This window comes from Ceratotherium simum, chromosome 24 (genome assembly GCF_057802395.1).
Source record: "Ceratotherium simum simum isolate JZ-2026a chromosome 24, ASM5780239v1, whole genome shotgun sequence".
NCBI lineage: Eukaryota > Metazoa > Chordata > Mammalia > Perissodactyla > Rhinocerotidae > Ceratotherium > Ceratotherium simum.
This window is the reverse complement of record NC_141923.1, coordinates 3,036,640-3,056,859: the sequence shown is the minus strand read 5'-3', so window position 1 is coordinate 3,056,859 and position 20,220 is coordinate 3,036,640. Positions and strand designations below refer to the sequence as shown.

The window sequence follows — 20,220 nt, the reverse complement described above, 5'->3', positions numbered from 1 at the left end:
AAAGTATGCTTGAAAAATAGGTTATCAGAGCTAGATTTTTTAAGATATTAAAAAACAACTACTACTCACTTGAAATTATAGTTAAAAGCTTGTGATCCCAAGTCAGTTGCTAACATGGCTTTAATCAAATGTATTTTTTGTCTCCTAAGGTAAGGTTTTACATATAATTATGAAATTGGTGTTATAATAATTCAAGTATTAAAAATATATAATAAAGTTTCTCAGAACAAACCCCTGTAGACAATTACGCAATATATACATATGTCTTCTATCCTAAGCCACTAATGATATGTTTCTGTGGAGTTTTAGTCTTTCCAAATATTAGTAAGAAGTCTTAGTTTTACATTCCCTCTAATGTACTACTGACACATTCTGCCAAGACATGCCAAATGTATTTTTCTGATATGTGCAAAAAACTATCAAAGATTGCAATTTTATCTATGAAAACAAAAAGATTTATCACCTTGCACAATCTGTTCAGTTAACAACTCTTCACTGTCATAGTTCCTGAAAATTTATGCCATCTTCCAGACAACTGTTTTTTTTTTTTTTTGGCTATAATGACTTTCATCCACAAACACACTAAATGAGTGTCCTATAAGAAGTGATATTTCTGACTTTACAGTTCCAGGCAAATAAACAGTCACCAAATTACTCAACCCAACCGCTCCTGGCGAGAGAACAGGACACGGCAGGGCCGGCCCCGTGGCTTAGCGGTTAAGTGCGCGCGCTCCGCTACTGGCGCCCCGGGTTCGGATCCCGGGCATGCACCGATGCACTGCTTCTCTGGCCATGCTGAGGCCGTGTCCCACATACAGCAACTAGAAGGATGTGCAACTATGACATACAACTATCTACTGGGGCTTTAGGGGGGGGAAAAAAAAAAAAGGAGGATTGGCAATAGATGTTAGCTCAGAGCCAGCCTTCCTCAGCAAAAAAAAGAATACGGCACACTCTGAACTGCACATCACCCTTGGATGAGTCCAAATGGCGTGCTCTGAGTACATGTGACAAGGAGGAGGGGCATCTGCTACAACCCTCTGTCCATTGTGCACGTGGGCTACCTCTTGAAGTGCTCTCGTTTAGTTTTTGTTACCCTAAAGATGCTTTCCTGTCCTATAACTTTATTTTTAAGTTTAGTTTGAGGGCAATCTCCCCAAAAGTTGAAAAACTGGTGAAGAAGATGCAAAAGGAACAATTTACATTCTGAAGTCATTCCAAAGAACAATTCCTTGCATCTCCTCCATCAAAGACGCCTACTGCGAAGCCTTCTTTTCCTCCTTTGGGAAGTACAACAAACTTTCATTATATGACATTTTATGTTCCAACTGTATTTATGTGTTTCTTACTACTTATATAAGCATGACTTCATTGTTCAATTTGTATATTTTATATTTGTGAAAATGGTTTGGGTATCAACAGTCCATCTTTATTCATGCCTTCACTGTTGGTATATTTTTATACTTGTGAAAATGATTTGAGAATCAACAGTCCAACTTGATTCATTTCACGGGCCATGTATTAGTTCTCTATTGCTGAGTAACAGATCACGCCTAAACTTATTGACTTAAAACAACAATAAATATTCATTATGGCTCACAGTTTCTGCAGGTGAAGGATTAGGAGCAGCTTGGCCAAGTCGACAGGTTGAGTCAAATGTCAGCTAGGGCTGCAGTCGTCTTAAGCCTTGACTGGGGTTGGAGGATCTGATTCCAAGATGGCTCACTCACATGGCTACCAAGTTGATGCCGGCTGCTGGTGGAAGGCCTCAGTTCCTCCCCAAGCAGACCTCTTCACAGAGCTGCTTACCTGAGTGTCCTCACAACACGGTGGCTGGTTTCCCCCCAGCACAAGCAATCCGAGAGAGAGAGCCAAGGGGAAGCTATCTTTTTTATGAACTAGCCTCAGAAGTCACATAGCATCCCTTTCTCCACATTCTATTTGTTAGGAGCAAGTCACTAAGTCTGAGAGAGGAGGGGAATTAGGTTCCACCGTTTGAAGGGAGGCACGGTAAAGAATTTGCAGACATATATATTTTTTTTAATTTATTTTTCCCCGCAAAGACCCAGTAGATAGTTGTATGTCATAGTTGCACATCCCTCTAGTTGCTGTATGTGGGACGCGGCCTCAGCATGGCCAGAGAAGTGGTGCGTCGGTGCTGCTCGGGATCTGAACCCGGGCCGCAGCAGCGGAGCGCGCGCACTTAACCGCTGAGCCACGGGGCCGGCCCCTGCAGACATATTTAAAAACCACATCCATTTACTGTAAAATCTCATAAAGGCTCTATATACTTCCATCATTCTATTATTCACTACTTACAGGAGTTTGGTTGTTATTCCCAACAACATTGTCACAATCCAAAGAAGAGAGAGTGGTTATGAATATTTATGAGCATATGTTTAAGAGAGCTAGATTATAGTAAAATCAATAGAGTTTTTAACTATAAATACTGCTTTTTTCCTCAATGCTTCACATTTATTCCTTGGTAATCAGTTAATAGAAAAGACTAGTGGATTCCGTCAGCAATTAAACACCTACTGGCTAATGGGTCACTTCAGATGACAGCTCTAATCCTGATATGCTGATTTTAATAGTCAACCAAAAAACTTCATCTTTGGTTATAATAGACAAGAATGTCACTGTAATATTATTCAGGGAAAAAAATAAAAAGGTAAATTCCCTAAGCTTTCAAGTTTCAATGAGACGATATGCCATAGTTCAACAGTTTGTCCTACTTGTTTCTTTCGTACTTAGTTTATATGAAGAACACACCTTACCGATCCACCCCGACCTCTCTCCAAAGAGCTCTAGATCCACAGTTCCCACAGCCAAATTTTATCTGTATGCCCTGTCAGCACTTCAACCTCAGCATGTCTAAAACCAAACTCCTCTCTTTTCTTGCAAACCTGACTTCCCCCCTAAATTTCCCTATGTCTATTAATGGCTCTAGCATCATCTCTGACTTGAGCCTACCCTGCTCCAAATATAAGCTGTTGCTCAGTGCTCTTTATGATCTCTCTCACATCTATGCTTGCCTCTCTATTCCAGAACCAACACTTTCCCACCACCATATTTTTGCTTACATTCTTCCTTCTGTCTACAATGCCCCCACATTCTAAACTCTACCTATCCATCTGCTTCCTGAAGTTTTTCCTGATCCTCTAAGGAATCTCTGATACAATTGTTCTGACACTCAGGATCTGACATCACTTCCAGACATGGGAGAGAACTCAGTATTTTTTAATGAATTCTGAATTTGAGAGATTCACCAACATGGAATGAGCACTTGCTCCATATCAGACATTTATATATACCTGAGTTTACAGTTACCTTAGTTGATGCTTACAAAAAACCTATAAGGAAAGTAAGCTTATTTTACAGATGAGAAAGCTAAGTCTCTGGGGAGCTGGTTGGCCAGCTCTCCCAAGCTCAGGTGGTGCATCTCCTGACAGCAAGCCGGATGCCCTTTCCATGACATAGGAGGTACTGCCTGCCCAGGCTGCAGCATAGGCACATACGACTGCTCCTAACCAACAGCCATTTACTGCATCAAAGGGTAAACACCACTAGGTACCATCTATTGATTTATTAGTAGTTTGAATCATATGAAAATGCGTTTTCATAGATCAAAAATGGTCAAACATCGGGGCCGGCCCGGTGGCGTAGTCGTTAAGTTCATGCGCTCTGCTTCAATGGCCTGGGGTTCACAGGTTCGGATCCCAGGCATGCAACTACGCACTGTTCATCAAGCCATGCTGTGGCAGCGTCCCATACGAAATAGAGGAAGATAGGCACGGATGTTAGCCCAGGACTGATCTTCCTCAGCAAAAAAGAGGGGGATTGGTGGCAGATGTTAGCTCAGGGCTAATCTTCCTCAAAAAAAAAAAAAAAAAATCTCAGGTCTGGTAATTTTTTCTTGAGAAATGATTTTCAAGGAATTTCTTTTCTTGGATAGTAACCTTGTTCTCATATTAATAAAGTGTTTAAGAATTTTTAAAGAGAGATCATTCTGTTAGCTAATAATAACCTCCCTTGTTTATGCTATCATCTCAAGGAGTGACATTTCTTCTATACTGTAGTTTATAGATAACTGGTGCCTTTTGAGCTTATATCTTCATAACCTTAAAATTCTTATTTTCAAATATTTTCTTTGAAAGTAAGTCTCTCTGAGATTCAAGTAGTTGTAACTCTACTGTAAAGTACAGCAAGCAAGGACCTTGCAAGGCCGCCTGTCTCCAGTCTCATTCCCACCCCCACTCCCCGGATATATACTTCTCGCACACTAGTACCAGAGGGATCTTTCTAAAACACAGCTGATCCTGTCTTTTTCTTGCTTAAAATCTTACAGGACTGTGGCTGGCTCCATGGCTTAGTGGTTAAGTGCACGCACTCCACTACTGGTGGCCCGGGTTCGGATCCTGGGCGCACACCGACACACCGCTTCTCCGGCCATGCTGAGGCCACGTCCCACATACAGCAACTAGAAGGATGTGCAACTATGACATACAACTATCTACTGGGGCTTTGGGGGGAAAAAAAAATCTTACAGGATTAAGTCGAGGTTTTTAGCACAGTGAAGATCTGGCACCTCCCTGGCCAATCCTCTGGCTCTCTTCCCTCTTCAGCATTGCCCCCACCTTCCTGTCCCCGTGTTGCAGGTTCTGCTGTTACCAACATGTTTATAACTCTCTGCCGCCATTGAGTTTCCTGTTTTTCCTCTGTATCTCTGCAGAAGCCTCCGATCTCCTCCTCTGGGAAACCCTTCCTGACGTCCACCACCTCCATAAATTAATCTGATCACAGCCTATTATTTCAGTGCCTCATTCTACTTTTACTACACTTTTCACATTGTATGGTGATTTATTTGTTGACACACCTATCTCCAAAAACACCCTTTCTTTCTCTGTGGAATTTGAGACAGGCTTTAAGTAGCCGCCACCAAATATCTTGCTTTTATAATGTATTTGGTCTGTCTAAAAGCAAAATAAATTGAATAGAATTGCTTTAAAAAGAATAGAGAAATTCTAAGCCTGGGTGGTAGTTACCTGAGTGCTCTTTTTTAGTAGTTCTTTAAACTGTACATGTTTTACACATTCTTCTGTATATATATTTCACAATAAAAAAAGTAAGAAATAAAAAAGAATTAGACCAAACAGCTAGTATCCTATCTTGTAATTTAATCATCACAAGATATCTATTTAAAACCATAACTAGGGCCGGCCCTGTGGCTTGGTGGTTAAGTGCGCGCGCTGCGATGCTGGTGGCCCGGGTTCGGATCCCGGGTGCGCATCGAGGCACCACTTCTCCGTTCATCCTGAGGCCGAGTCCCGCATACAGCAACTAGAAGGATGTGCAGCTACAACATACAACTATCCACTGGGGCTTTGGGGGGAAAAATAAAATAAATAAAATCTTTAAAAAAAAAAAAATAAAAAAATAAAACCATAACTAGTTTTTTAAAGTATAACTGATCTTCCTCACACAAAAATAAAATAAAATAAAAAAGTATAACTGGATTCTTAAGTATAATGTCACTTCAAAATGACAAACATCCCTAAAACAAAACTCTGACAAAATAATTAGGATAAAATCTATTTATGCTCACACAATATTCTAGAACATTAAATCATTCCTCTTTTTTCCTATCTTTCCAAAGTTATAAATTTTCAGGTTTGGAGAGTATTTTTACTTGCCTATTTAGCAAACAAAAAAATAGGTGATAATGATATCAAGATACATTATAAACATGTAGGCTTATTTTTATCACATAAAATATTCAGTAAAATTGAGCCTCTCTAACACCTCATTATATTCTGGAGCTGGAATATTTCATATTCCAGCGATTACTAAGTTTCACAAATTAATGAGTCAATTAGACATCTAAAATATATACCGGATCCCTATCCCCTGCCATAATACTACAATATGCTATTTTATCCTATAAGTGTGAATTATTCTTATGATTAAAATTCACCCATATCAGTTCAGTTCAGTTCAACAAACATTTATACCCAAGACAAGTGGCTAGAAATGATTAGGGCTAGAAAGATCAGCAAGATAATCAGCTATCAAAAAACACAACAGTCAGAGAAAACTAACTACGTGCCACATGAGAGCTACAAGCCAAACACCATGAGAACTGCCTGTTTCCAACAGTTTGGCCCACAAGACAAACTGAACTACACTCCTTATTGCAACATCTAAAAGGCAAGATAAAACATAAAAACCTATTTTTAAGAGCATCAATGAGCTGACACAATAGTAAGTAGGCTACAGGAGCCAAAAACAGAGAGACAGCAGAAGCTCTGGGCAATGAGGAAATACCAAAGCTGGCTTGTGCCCTGATGGCTTGTATCTACCTGGGATGTAGGCACATACAACGAGAATAAATCAGTTTGCCTTTATAGCATAAAGTCAAACCACATCTTCAAAATTCTGTTGGACAAATAAGTTCTGAATGCTTATGAGAGTGTGTGCATGTAACCTGGAGGTTCCCAAACCTGGCAGGGCAACAGTCATATGGGGAGTTTTCCAGGCCCACACCAGGCTTACTGAAACAAAAGTTCTGCCAGTGGGGTCCGGGCCTTTCTTAGACAATCCGACTTGTTGACCCGCAATTTTCGGAGAGCAGCACTTCCCCAGCCTCTTGCATCAGCAGCTGCTAATGGGCATGAATCACACCAACTCAGCATACTGCCCTTCTCTTCCAACCCACATGCCCTCCTCCCTTAGCTTGATCTGTTCCTAGTTGCTGTAGCCCATGAGGCAGAAAGTTCAGCATACCATTATTCTATATCCAGGGTATACACAAAAACTTTTTTGGAGAAAGATGTTTAACATCTTGTTAACTTTAAAAAAGCATGTAAAAGTGCTTTGTAGACAATAAAATGCTTTACAAAGGTAATCTATTATTAGGCTTAAAAGGCAAGTATGTATGTCATAAAATATAGTAACATCTTTGATGTAATGCTTCCAGCACAGAGTTATACCTCTAGACTAGCTCTCCACCTCCCTCTAATTATAAGCTTACATAAACGCTACAAACACATTTTAAATTTTGGTTTCAGGTTTCAGTTTTGTTGATCTTGAAATATAAACGTTATCTCCGATCTCCGTGCTACCAAGAAACAACTTCATCAGGGAAAAGATCACAGATCCATCATATCGAAACATCAAAACTCACTTTATTACACCATTGAAATCCCTTCTTTCTGAGTCCCTTCCTCATATCATATATACACACATCTCACCTCAATACACAGCCTACCCAATACATTTATTTCACCTTCCTTGAAATTCAGGTCCTGGGAAATCCAAGAACTCAAAAGGATCTTCAAAATTCTGTTGGGCAAGTAAGTTCTGAAAGCTTATGACAATACGTGCATGTAACCTGGAGGTTCCCAAATGGCAGGGCAACACAGTCATATGGGGAATTTCTCAGGCCCACCCCAGACTTACTGAATCAAAAGTTCCGCCAGTGGGGTCTGGGCCTTTATTTCTTAAGACTTTCTGAAGCAGATATGCCTGGCAGAACCCCACAGAGGCTCTAGATTTGGAGTGGACAAGTATGTTAGAGGGCAGGACTAACAAGAGGATTTGTGGAGTGATCTTTAGAAATTGGAGCGTAAGGAAGGAGAATCCATAATCTTGACATTAGGAATAGTTCTCCCTGACTGGCACAAGGATTATGACACTGGAGTCAAAGAGAAGAAAATATAATCAGTATACCACTTGGCTCTGCAGTGGATGATATCTGCAAAATCTAAAATAATAAACACTATTAAATGGTTTTCAACTTTATAACCAACCTATAGACAAAGTATAAAAGGCTTAATTAGTTAGATAACAGTACACAAATATTATCAACCTTGACAACATAAAAGTACAGCTGAAAAAGCTAGAAGGTATGAGGGCAGGCAAGATGGAAAAGGCAGGGGGTGCTAATACCCTCATCTTACAAGGATGGGGGTCCAGAGATATGGTTTAAAGTAGATAGGACAAAGAAACAGAGATTTAAGTATATCACTTAAAGTCACAATGGTAGCCAATAAAAGAACTAAAACATCAATTCAACAATATTAAGTTGGGAAGTAGAGAGGCAAAGTAACTTGGTCAAATTTAGCTAGTTAGAAAGTTCTAAAGCCAGTGTCTGAATATGGGCCCTTCACGCTCCAGACCTTGTGTTCTTTACCAGTATCTGGCCGTGCCAAGCATGGTGTTAGGAAATAATATGCCCAAGGTTACATACCTAGTTAGTAGCGGAGCCAGAAAAAGAAACTAATTCTCCAACCTTTAAAATTATTTGGAAAAGTTATTACTAAAATTTCTAGAAAAGACCATGTTGACATTTTCTCTCATTCTTCATTCTTCTCTCATTTACTCATTCTCATTCTGATCCATTCATTTCTGCTTATTCGTTTAACATGCACCAACGTTTCTTAAAAAGAACCCCTCCACTTAGACACACTTCCTCACCTATAATCAGTGTTAGGCCTGTTCTCCATCTCTACACCTATGCTCTACACCTATGATAAAGGAAGTTCTCTCTCCTGGAGGCAGTTGTGAAGAAGACTTCAACCCACCAGCCATTTTGTCTTTCAAAACCTGACAGAAAGTTCAGGACAACAACACTGAAGATACATAGCAAGTCTGCTTGTTCATCTCTTAGTCTAGAGACTGAAACCATCTGCTTCCGGGGGACAGGCCACTGTCACGTGCACACAGGTACGCGGCTGCTGCTGCAGGTCATGTCATGGGCAGCAACATGTGAAGGGCATGGAGGGCACTGCTCTGCTTGAGACTACCCCGTGCGTGGGCCAGAGTGTGGATTGGTAAAACCACTCAGTACCCGCCCCTTTATAACTTGAGAAGAAGTTTTGAAATATTCAACAGAAATGACAATTTCTACCCAAACAGTAATTCTTTAAAAATAAATTATAACCCAAACTCATCAGTACCTATAAAAAGCAATTTAAAAATTTCAATTTAAATCACTATTACTTACCCCATTTTCAGTGCGTTTTTCTCCAGGTATGTTTATTACATTTCTCTGAGTTCTTTGCTCTTGGGTCTGACGGCCACCTAAAGAAATGAGAGGACAAAACTTACTATAAGACATACTAGAAAAACGATATTCTCCCATTTCTTCACTTACTCAAATATTTATTTGAACACAGCTTAAAATACCAGGCTGAACAACTCAAGATTTAGTACAGTTGAAAAAATGTTTTACAATTTATCTTTATACATAAAGTTGTTAAAATGAAATTTTTTCTTCTAACATTCTGTTCGGAGTCTTGAAATTGACTTGTATCAAAAGATTTCTAACACTTAAAAATGGTCAAGATGGTAAATTTTATGTTATAGGTATCTTATCACAATTAATTTATATTAAAAAAAATTTAAAGGCTTTTTATATTTTAGAAGAGACTAAAATAGAACTTAATATCCAGTAATTAAAAATAGTGATGTATAGGGGCTGGCCCCGTGGTTGTAGTGGTTAAGTCCATGTACTCTGCTTAGGTGGCGGCCGGGCTTCGCAGGTTTGGATCCCAGGCGGGGATCTACGCACCGCTCATCAAGCCATGCTGTGGAGGCAGCCCACATACAAAATAGAGGATGGGCAGAGATGTTAGCTCGGGGCCACTCTTCCTCAGCAAAAAGAGGAAGATTGGCAATAGATGTTAGCTCATGGCCAAGCTTCCTCAACAAAAAAAAAAAAACAAAAAAACAAAACTGATGTACAAAACTCATCTTCACTAATAGGGTTAAAACCAAGATGGGACACCATCTCATTTTGGGTAGTCTTATGAATTCTCCTTTGTTCCATAAAAATTAAAATGTTAAAAAAAAAAGGCTTCAAATTTAAACTGGAATAATTCTCTATATGTCCTGTAGTATTCTTTAAACAAAATCAAGTGTGATGCACAATTCTTTAACAGGTGACTCTGAAGCCATATAAATTCATGTCTGATGTGTTGAATGGCTGCTCCTACTTCACTCATCTCTCCAGCTTTTACTTCATGCTATTTTGAGAATTATCACACCCCAGAGCCCACTTTATCACCTAGAATACATGACTTCAAAGGGTCATGAACCTAATGTCAAAAAAAAAAGACAGAAAAATATTTTGTCTTCTATTTCCTTCCTATTACTTTGAAAAATGTGAAGAAAAATTATATTATGGAAATATGGTTTCACCTTAAACCATGTATTCTCAAAGACAGTGATATTGCCCCTAAGGGGACAAAGACTGGTTCTTAGAGGATAAAAATATCTTACTCTTTTTATGTAAAAGCAAAGATATATAGTACATAAACAGATATATGTGTATCTGATAGGGGACAGGAGGGGGACAAGCAAAAACAGAACATCCAAAAAAGGGTCCTTGGGGGTGATAACGACAAGAGTTTAAACGAATGTGAGTGACGTGGCCTGCAACTGAACACAGTCATGAAATATACAACAGCCATTTCATAAAATCTAGAGTAGTTTCCTATTAGCAGGAATTACACACATACATACCCCCTAGACTATGGCATCTATCAATTTACAGGGTAAATTAAATTCTTAGTTATTCCTGGTATTTTTAAAGTATAAGCTATTCAGGTAAATTTAATATTCTATAATTGCTGCCTCTTCCAAACAACAAACTATCAAGAAATTAGAATACTATAAAACACACAACATTAAAATTATACCAAGTGCCACTTAATCTTTGTTGGTAAAGACGAAACTTAATGATCTTGCATTTTGGACTCAGAAAATAATGAATAATAAGAGCTGACATTTAGTGAGTACTTACTGTGCACCAAGCTCCTCTGAGCACTTCACCACTACACCTCATTAACCCCCACGACAACCCTACACACCCTGCAGACGAGGAAACCGAGGCACAGAGATGTGAAGTCACTTGCCCAAGGTCCATGCTAAGTAAGCAGCAGGGCTGGGGCTGAACCCAGGCAGCCTCGCTCCAAACTCCACCACACCAGCTCCCGGGTTCTAGTTTATGCTCTGCATGACCTGCATCGAGTTATGTTACACTCTAAGCTAGTTTCCCCAGGTGTAAAAGGTGATTGAAGTAAATGTCTTCTACGCTCTCCTCTAGCTTCCAAACAGAATTCTCACTCTTCCAGGGATGTCTTTTACTTCTTCTTGTTATATTCTGTAGTTCTACATATGATAAACACTCCAATGTAGTCCCTTTTAAATAATATCAATTGGTGACAACTGCCTTGTCTCAGCTCTGTGGGAAGCACAGAGGAAACATGAGTCTTCAATCCTCGACTCTAGTGGCTTAGAACACAAGCTGGAGGAGAAGTTCAGTGAACAAAAACAGAACAGGAACACTGAGCCCACGTGAGTCATTCTATGGCATTCGAGTTGGGGGAGATGGAATCCTGGGTTAGGACACAGAGAGAATAGACATGCAAGAAAGAGTGTGGCTGAGAGAGAGAAAGAAGGAACGAAGAGGTCGAAGAGATGGGTAGGGTCCTACTACAAATGCCATCGGAGTTAAACTGAGGAGTGTTAAATAGGGAAGCAGGGACTTTGCTGAGAGTTCTAGAAAAGTGATGCAAGTTGTGTGATGAATTTGGTTCTTCCAATCCTGACCAATCCTCCGTACCAGCCCGGGTTGAGAAAGGTGTATCCCCTGTCACCACACCCCACCTCAGAGCTTCCTTCATCCTGATCCCATCTAGAATGCAGCAGCTCTGCATTCTGCCCCTCCAAACCCTACTCCTTCTCGGAGGTCCACTTCAAGCCCCATCTCCCCCAGTACTCCTTGTTTAACCACTCTGCTCTGCACTGATGGCTGTCTCCTTAACACCACACGGCAAAACATTCCGCCCTCCCCATTCATCTTGTGTGTACTTGCCGTGTCACCACAACAACTAGACTAAGCTGCACCATGGTACAACAAAGGTCAACTGGAAGGTCAGCATTGTCACCTTCCTTGTGACTCTGGACAGTTCTCTTAGGTATCCCTAACACTTCTAAATTTATAAAGTGAGAATAAAATAAGACTTCCCCCCCCCCACCACCCTGCAACATTAAGAGTTATGTACATATATCAGTAAAAGTAAAATATAAAACTTCTTAAGTATATCTAGGAAAGGGAGGGTATAAATATTTGGAGAACTCAGGAAGAGAGTTAAAATAAATTTTTAGCACTAGAACAGCACCTTGTCTGTCAGCCAGTCTAATCCTCCTTCTCGGAGGATTCTGTCCAGGAGGCAGGGCCCTTGTCTAAGGTAAAGTGGATGAAGACCTGGACCTGGAGCTTTGGTTTCTCAACTCCAGATGACCAGGAGCCAGTGGAATAAAATCTAGAAGTAATGGTGCACTGTAAAAAACAGCACTATAACGGTATTTACGGCTATGGAAAGATGATTTTAAAGTAGACAGGTAGCTCATCCTAGAGGCAAAATATCCTTTAATATAAAATACAAATAAAGCGGGATAACTTGCAATGAAGGAATCTTCTTTTTACAAAAGGATGTCCTTTCATTATTTTTTTTTAAATACTACAAGTAATCCACGATCACTGTTAAATAACAAGTTAAGGGTCTCTTAACTGTAGAGTATATATGCTTGCAGAAAAAAAGATTCTCTTATTTTGTTTAAATTTTAATTCAAAATTCAAAATTTAATTCAAATTCAAAATATTCCCATGGTTAAAAATTCAAAAGGAACAGATACAAAATTAATGATTTTCCCTCCCTCTCCTCTCCCACAGCCTTCCCCCCGGGCTAGCAATGTTATCAGTTTCTTAGGTATCCTTCCAAAGATACTTGGTACATGCACAAGCCAATATAGACATAATTACTCTTTCGTCTGTTACACAGAGGTAGCAGAGTGCACACTGCTTTGCATTGTACTTATTTACTTAGCGTGTCCAGAAGATGGTGTAGGTCAGGGCACAGAGCTTTGTTATTTATGGCTGCAGAGCAGTCCACTGTACAGAGGTAACCATGATTTCTTTAGCCCGATGTCCCTGGTAGGCAGGCATTTAGGCTGTTCCTACCAGCAATGCTCTGTGAGTAACACTATGTATACGTCATTTTGTATGTGTGCAGGGACAGCTTTAGGATAAGCTCTGAGTGAGATTACTGAGTGAAAGGTTTTGTGCTTTTGTAAGCTATAATAGATATTGCCAAATTGCCCTCTATACAAGCTGCCAGCTGACACTCCCACGGCAATGTGGAAGAACGCCTGTTTCTCAACACCATTGCCAACAGTGTGTTATTAAATGTTCTAATCTTTGCCAATGTGACAGGTAAAATATGCATCTCAGTGTTTTCCCTGCATTTCTTTGATCAGGAGTAAGGCAGAACTTCTTTTCATATATCCTAGGGCCATGTATGTTTCTTTTTCTGTGAACTCTTTGTATATTTTGCCCATTTTTTTACTGTTTCTTTTTCTTCCTTATCGATTTTTAGGAACTCATATATGTAAAGGAAATTAGCCCTTTGCAATATGAGCTATTCCCAGTTTATAATCTGTCTTTTGACTTTGCTTAGGGTGGTTATTGCCATGCAGTTTTTTTTGTTTTTTTCCAACAAACCAGTCTTGTCTTTTATGGCTTAGTGTTACACTTAGAAAGGTCTTGTTCACACTAAGAAATTTAAAAAAAAAAAAACATATTTCCCAGAATTTTTAATCCTTTCATAGTTTTGTTTATTCTTAAAATCTAGATATTTGATCCATCTGGTATTTATCAAAAACACAATTCCTTTACATTTTTTATTTATTTATTTATTTATTTATTTCCCCCAAAGCCCCAGTAGATAGTTGTATGTCATAGCTGCACATCCTTCTAGTTGCTGTACGTGGGACGCGGCCTCAGCATGGCCAGAGAAGTGGTGCGTCGGTGCGCGCCCAGGATCCGAACCCGGGCCGCCAGCATCAGAGCGCACGCACTCAACCGCTAAGCCACGGGGCCGGCCCTACAATTCCTTTAAATAGCAGGTCCCCCTACACATTTGAGTGCATTATCTGACTGACTTAGGGTCCTGAGAAGGAAGCAAGTGGTGGGTGCCTAAAGAGTGTGAAACAACTGTAAACTGCAACAACAGAGGCCAAAGAAATGTGAGAGACCAGCTCTCCCTCTCACTACTTGTGAGTTAAGGAAAAAAATCACGTGAATAATTATTTTAATATTTATTCCTATTTTTCTTAAATTAGCTTTTATGGCAAAAATTAACAAATGAGAAAAAAAAGCACTTATCTACCTTGTTCACTGCTCTCAGGTGGGGAATCTTCATGTCGAAGGAAAAATTTCACTTCTTCCCTTCGAGACCCCCACTTCTGAAGATGTTCATACATCATATGATCAAAGGGTATGGGACGCTCTAGGGAAAAAAAAAACACACATCTTACTTATTCCAGAAACAAACAAAATGACTCCTACCAAAACTAAAAAAAATAAAAATAAATTTAAATAAATGTACACATACATAGTAGAATTCAAGGATATTATAAGTACTGATTTTAACTTTAATGAAAGAAAAGCAGGAATATGAATGGGAAATAATCTAGGTAACATAAAGACAAGAAGCATACATAAAAGCAATTTTGGGGGCCGGACCGGTGGCGCAAGTGGTTAAGTGTGAGCGCTCCGCTTCGGCGGCCCAGGGTTCGCAGGTTCGGATCCCAGGTGCGCACCGACGCACCTCTTGTCAAGCCATGCCGTGGCGCGTCCCGTATCAAGTAGAGGAAGATGGGCACAGATATTAGCTCAGGGCTGATCTTCCTCACAAAAAAAAGCAATTTTGGAACATTAAATAGGGAATATTGAAAAAATGCCCTTTACAATATTTATTTATCATGAACCAGTGTGCCTCTCACTCTTTATACAAACACATTAACAAACTGGCTGAGTCTTATCATTCATCAAAACATTACACGTGGCAGTCACATGTACAAAGGATGGACAGGGCACTTCCTGGCAATTCAGGTAACATTATTGTGAATGTCGGTCAGCACTTGCAGAAAGCAAAAACTACCAATAATAAAAATTAAATTCTATAAAATTAAATGTATTAATGTACTTCAAATATTCTTTAAAAAGCTCACTAACAAAATATCTCTTTACCACTTACTTGAGAAGAGCACTAAGACAGTTGTTAAATTTAAAAGTTACCACTTTCATATGTTTATAATATACTCCATTTTCCTTTGAATTGCCTCATGTATTATGAACCTTAAAAAAAAACAATCTGGGTTGTTTGCCTTTTTCTTAAGTATTTGAAGGAAGTGTTTATATTTTGGATACTAATCTGGGGTTGGTTACATAGATTGAAAATAGGATTGTCTTTTAATTTTGTTGGTACCTTTGGTTGCACAGTAATTTAAAAAATTTAAATGTAAGCAGTTACCAATCTTTTCCAATTTTGAATTTTTTGTACAATAAATTCTTCACTGCTCCAAGGTCAAAAGGATATTCTCATTTTTTTCTACAAATTTTAAAGCATTACTTTCATCGTCTCTATGGAATTGATCTGATTTTATTTTTTCTGACTTGAATAATCAATCCTCCCAGCATTGTCTACTGAATAGTCTATCCTTTCCCCCACACATGTAACTGCCACCTCTGACACGTATCAGGATTTCGTATGCACGTGAGATTTTTCTGAGCTGTCTCTGCTATTCTATCGGCTTTCGATCTACCTCTATGCCAACACCACAGTCCTAATTACCATCGTTTTTACAGAGTACTGCTATCTGGTAGGTAAAGTCCCCTCACACGGCATATCTTCAAAATTGTCTTGGCATTTCTCAGCCCTTCACCTTCATATATACTTCAGGAGCAGCTTGTCAAGTTCTTTTTTTAAAGGTAGGCTTTTGACTGCAATCATACTAATTTATTTATAAATAAATTTAGGGAGATATGACATCTTTGTGAACTGAGTCTTCTAGTCCATGAGCATGGTGATCTCTCTCCATTTCTTTCAGGTACCTTGTGTTCATCAATGGTTTCTTTTTAAGTCTTACCATAGAGATCCTGCACATCATAATCTATTCCTCTGCACCTTTAAATTTTTTGTTTACATGTGCATATATATATTTTTTAAATAATTGTTTTATTTTGGAATGATTTTACACTTAGAGAAAAATTGCCAAGATAGTATAGAGAGTTCCCATATAGTCTTCACCCAGTTTCCCCTAACGCTGATATCTTACATAACTATGGTGTATTTGTCAAAACTAAGAAATTTACACTGGTGCATTACTATTAATTAAACTCCAGGCTCTAATTAGGTTTTGCCAGTTTTTCCACTAATGTCCTCTCTGTCTCAGGAATTGATCCGGAAGACTACATTGCATTTACTTGTCATAAACCCAGGGTCTCCACTGGTCTGTAATAGCTCAATCCTTCCTTGTCTTTTTGTGACCTTGACAGTTTCGAGGAGTTCTGGTCAGATATTTTCTAGAATGTCCTAATCTGGGCTTGTCTGATGCTTTTCCCACGGTTAGATTGAGGTTATGGATTTTGGGGAGAACCCCAGGAAGGGGGGGCATCTTTCTCATCTCTCATACCAGGGTACTCATGCCATCACCATGACATATTACTGGTGACGTTGAGTAAGGTCACTTAGCTGAGGTGGTGTCTGAGAACCAGGGAGAAGGGGACCTGGCAAGCACGCAGCTGGTAACTGGTGAGCGCTGCACAGCATGGAGGGGAGGACCACGGGCTGACGACATTAGCCTCTTCCTTCAGAAACATCTCCCCCAACATTTCCCTACGTGCTGCCAACCAACTTATAAGACCTATTACAACCTCAATCCCTGTAATAGGAAATTGGAGGGAATTTTTCATTCTAAAGAGAAGTTTTACACCTCAGGAGCTGTCCCCCTGGCTCTTTGCATTGCTAATATTAACAAATGTGGATTGTGTAGGTGAAAAGTGAGTTGTATTGTGAAATTATGGTATTTTTTGGTAATTCTTGCTTAGTTTATTTATTTATTTTTGTTGTTTATTGTGGTAACATTGGTTTACAACATTGCATAAATTTCTGGTGTACATCATTATACTTCTATTTCTGCACAGATTACATCATGTTCTCATGTTCACCACCCAAATACAATTACAATCCATCACCACATACATATGCCTAATTATCCCTTTTGCCCTTCTCCCTCCCCGCTTCCCCTCTGGTAACCACCAATCCAATCTCTGTCTCTATGTGTTTGCTTGTTGTTGTTATTATCTACTACTTAATGAGTGAGATCATATAGTATTTGACCTTCTTCCTCTGACTTATTTCACTTTGCATAATACCCTCAATGTCCATCCATGTTGTCACAAATGGCTGGATTTCATCGTTTCTTATGGCTGAGTAGTATTCCATTGTGTATATATACCACATCTTCTTTATCCATTCATCCCTCGATGGGCACTTAGGTTGCGTCCAAGTCTTGGCTATTGTGAATAACGCTGCAATGAACACAGGGGTGCATGTGTTTTTACACGTTGGTGTTTTCACATTCTTTGGATAAATACCCAGCAGTGGAATCTTGCTTAGTTATTAATTATGTCTTTCTGTTTTATATTTTATTAGTGTTTGTGTTTTACAAACATTCCTGGCAGCCCAATGTGGCAATTTTTGAAGACAAGGTGTGAGATAAGAGGAATTCTAGACCTAGGCCTACACTGAAGAGAATTGAAAACATATGTCCATACAAATATTTGTACATGAATGTTCATAGCAGCATTATTTATAGTAGCCAAAAAGTGGAAACAACCCAATGTCCATCAATTGATGAATGGATAAATAAAATGTGGTACATCATACAATGGATATTACTAAGCCAGAAAAAGGAATTAAGTACTGATACATGCTACAACATGAATGAACCTTGAAAATATTAGGCTAAGTGAAAGAAGCTAGACAAAAAAGGCCACATATTAAATGAGTCCATTTATATGAGGTACCGAGAATAGTCATATACATAGAGCCAGACAGTAATACAGTGGCTGCCAAGGTGGTGTCGAGGAAGGAATGGGGAGGTACAGAGTTTGGTGATGGTTGCACAACACTGTGAATGTCCTAAAAACCACTGGATTGTACACTTTAAAATGGTGATTCTATGTTATGCGAATTTTATCTCAAATTAAAGGGAAAAGAAAGGAAAGCCTGAAATGTTCCCACTGCTCCTTGTGCTTGAAAGTGAGGAAGGCTACCAGCAAGTCAGAAGACTGATAGAAAACGACCTGGGAGAGATAGTGGCAGGAGGAATCCGACCAGTGTTTTTCCTCCTTTCAACACAGGTGTATGGCTGGGTGAGAGACCCTTTCTCTAAATCTTCTGTTCAGTCTGAGAACCTGACTTTCAGATGAGAGAGAGAACTTTGCAAGCTGCAGTCTAATCACACGTTCAAGGTGTAATTTACTGCTCTGCCCTAGATAAGTTCTAGACTTCTACAAGAAGAAAATCCTGCCGTTCATAGAAATGTAGCACACGCTGTGCTGCTTCTTACACCTGTAGGTAAGCTCTGTCTTACTCAGCAAACATCAAGGGCAAGGACAGAAACTGTCTCATTTCAGTTGAAAATGAAATCTGTGTGTGCTTGGCTCAAGTTCAACTCAGAACTGAGTATCTGTACAGCAAAAGACAAGCACAAATTGAACATTAAAGAAGTAAATATCATCCCATATTTTTAGTTTTGAAAGTGTTAAAGAGAAAAACCACAGGCCCAAAATGGCATCACTTGTGCTAAAGCCCAGGATATGACACCAAACCTAGATTTAATACCTGACCTAATTGCAGTTTTGACCTTCCCCAGAAATGTCGTCTTAATCAATTGACCAGAATTTTCTGGTCAGTACCAATGAGGTAATCTGTCACGTGTGAGCCCTCTCCATCCCCTAGAGGAAGAAGATGCAACCTGCACGATAAGATAAAACCCTTGCCGGTCCTTTCTCCCCACAGAGAAGACATCCTGGCCCAAAATAATCATCTCTTTTCTTTTGCTAATAAACTTCCCCACCCCACCCCCCTTCCTATAAAAACTGGCTATTTTGTATAACTCCCTGGAGTATCTCTCTCTCTACTTGCTAGATCGGATGATGCCCAACTCATGAATTGCTTAATAAAGCCAGTTAGATCTTCACTTTTAGTGGGTGGAATTTTGTTTTGAACAAAAGTAACACTTTTTATGTATACACACCTATAAAAAATATTTTTAAAAACATGTACATTATAATTTTATAATGGTGAGGCCAATATTAAAGCCCAATCATGTCCCTCAGTTTTGCAGAAAATTGTGTCTTTGGCCATATTTTTACTCATATTGCTTTGGCTTATAGTGTTAGTAGCTTTAGTTTTAGTCACTTTACTCATCAACATTATCAATAAATTTTCATGTTTTTTTACATTAATTAAAATCAATTTACCTTTATTTAAATATACCAAATCTGAGCATAACTTTATAAAAATTAAATCCAATTTGCCTTAAACCAGTTATTTAACAGAAATTTATTGTTTCCCTTTATGAATTAAAAAAAAATTTTAAAGAAAAGATTAATTTCAAGAAAAGCAAGCTAAGCTTCACTATCTTTTTAATAAGCAAGGTTAACTAAAATGTCATTTTTATTTTAAAGTGGAAACAAAACTACCCTACACATACCATGTAATATATACTATTCCTTATCAGCCTCTTGACATAATGGAAATCTATGATAAGACTTTCAGGCATTCTTGGGTAAGGCAACAAGAAAATCGAGAAGGAAATTTTACAAAAGGAAAAACTGAAGATTTGACTTACAACTCCTGATTTGCATTAGAGTTGACACCCTGTGTGGGGAAGGCAACCACAAAAAGAGTAGGGTAGTAAACTGGCCCAATTAACAGAATGTTATACGCTAAGTTGTGTCCCCCCTACAAATTCATACATTGAAGTCCTAACCCCTAGCACCTCAGAATGTGACGTTATTGGGAGACAGGAGATAATAAATTAAAGAGGTCATTCAGAGGTACTAAGAGGTAATAAGTTAAAATGAGGTCATTAGGGTGGGCCCTAGTCCAATATGACTGGTATCCTTATAAGAAGAAAAAATTAGGACACAGACACTCACAGAGGAAAGACCATGTGAGGACATACGGAGAAGATGGCTGTCTACAGGCCAAGGAGAGAGGCCTCAGGAGAAACCAAGCCTGCTGACACCTCAATCTCAGACCTCTAGCCTCTAGAATTGTGAGAAAATAAATTTCTTCT

General features: G+C 39.0%; 1 protein-coding gene across 4 annotated transcripts in view; it reads right to left on the bottom strand.

Moving 5' to 3' along the window:
• PPP1R13B (protein phosphatase 1 regulatory subunit 13B) overlaps positions 1–20,220 on the bottom strand; it is an 88,226-nt gene that overhangs the window by 28,327 nt on the left and 39,679 nt on the right. For 3 of the 4 annotated variants that reach the window (XM_087447852.1, XM_087447854.1, XM_087447853.1), the window contains exons 3-4: positions 14,235–14,354; positions 9,005–9,081 (exon numbers count right to left, since the gene is read on the bottom strand). In XM_087447852.1, the coding sequence (XP_087303978.1) occupies positions 9,005–9,081; positions 14,235–14,354 (197 nt within the window). Of the gene's footprint in view, positions 1–9,004; positions 9,082–14,234; positions 14,355–14,565; positions 14,752–20,220 lie in introns of all 4 variants that reach the window. The other variant, XM_087447855.1, reaches the window with a different exon arrangement.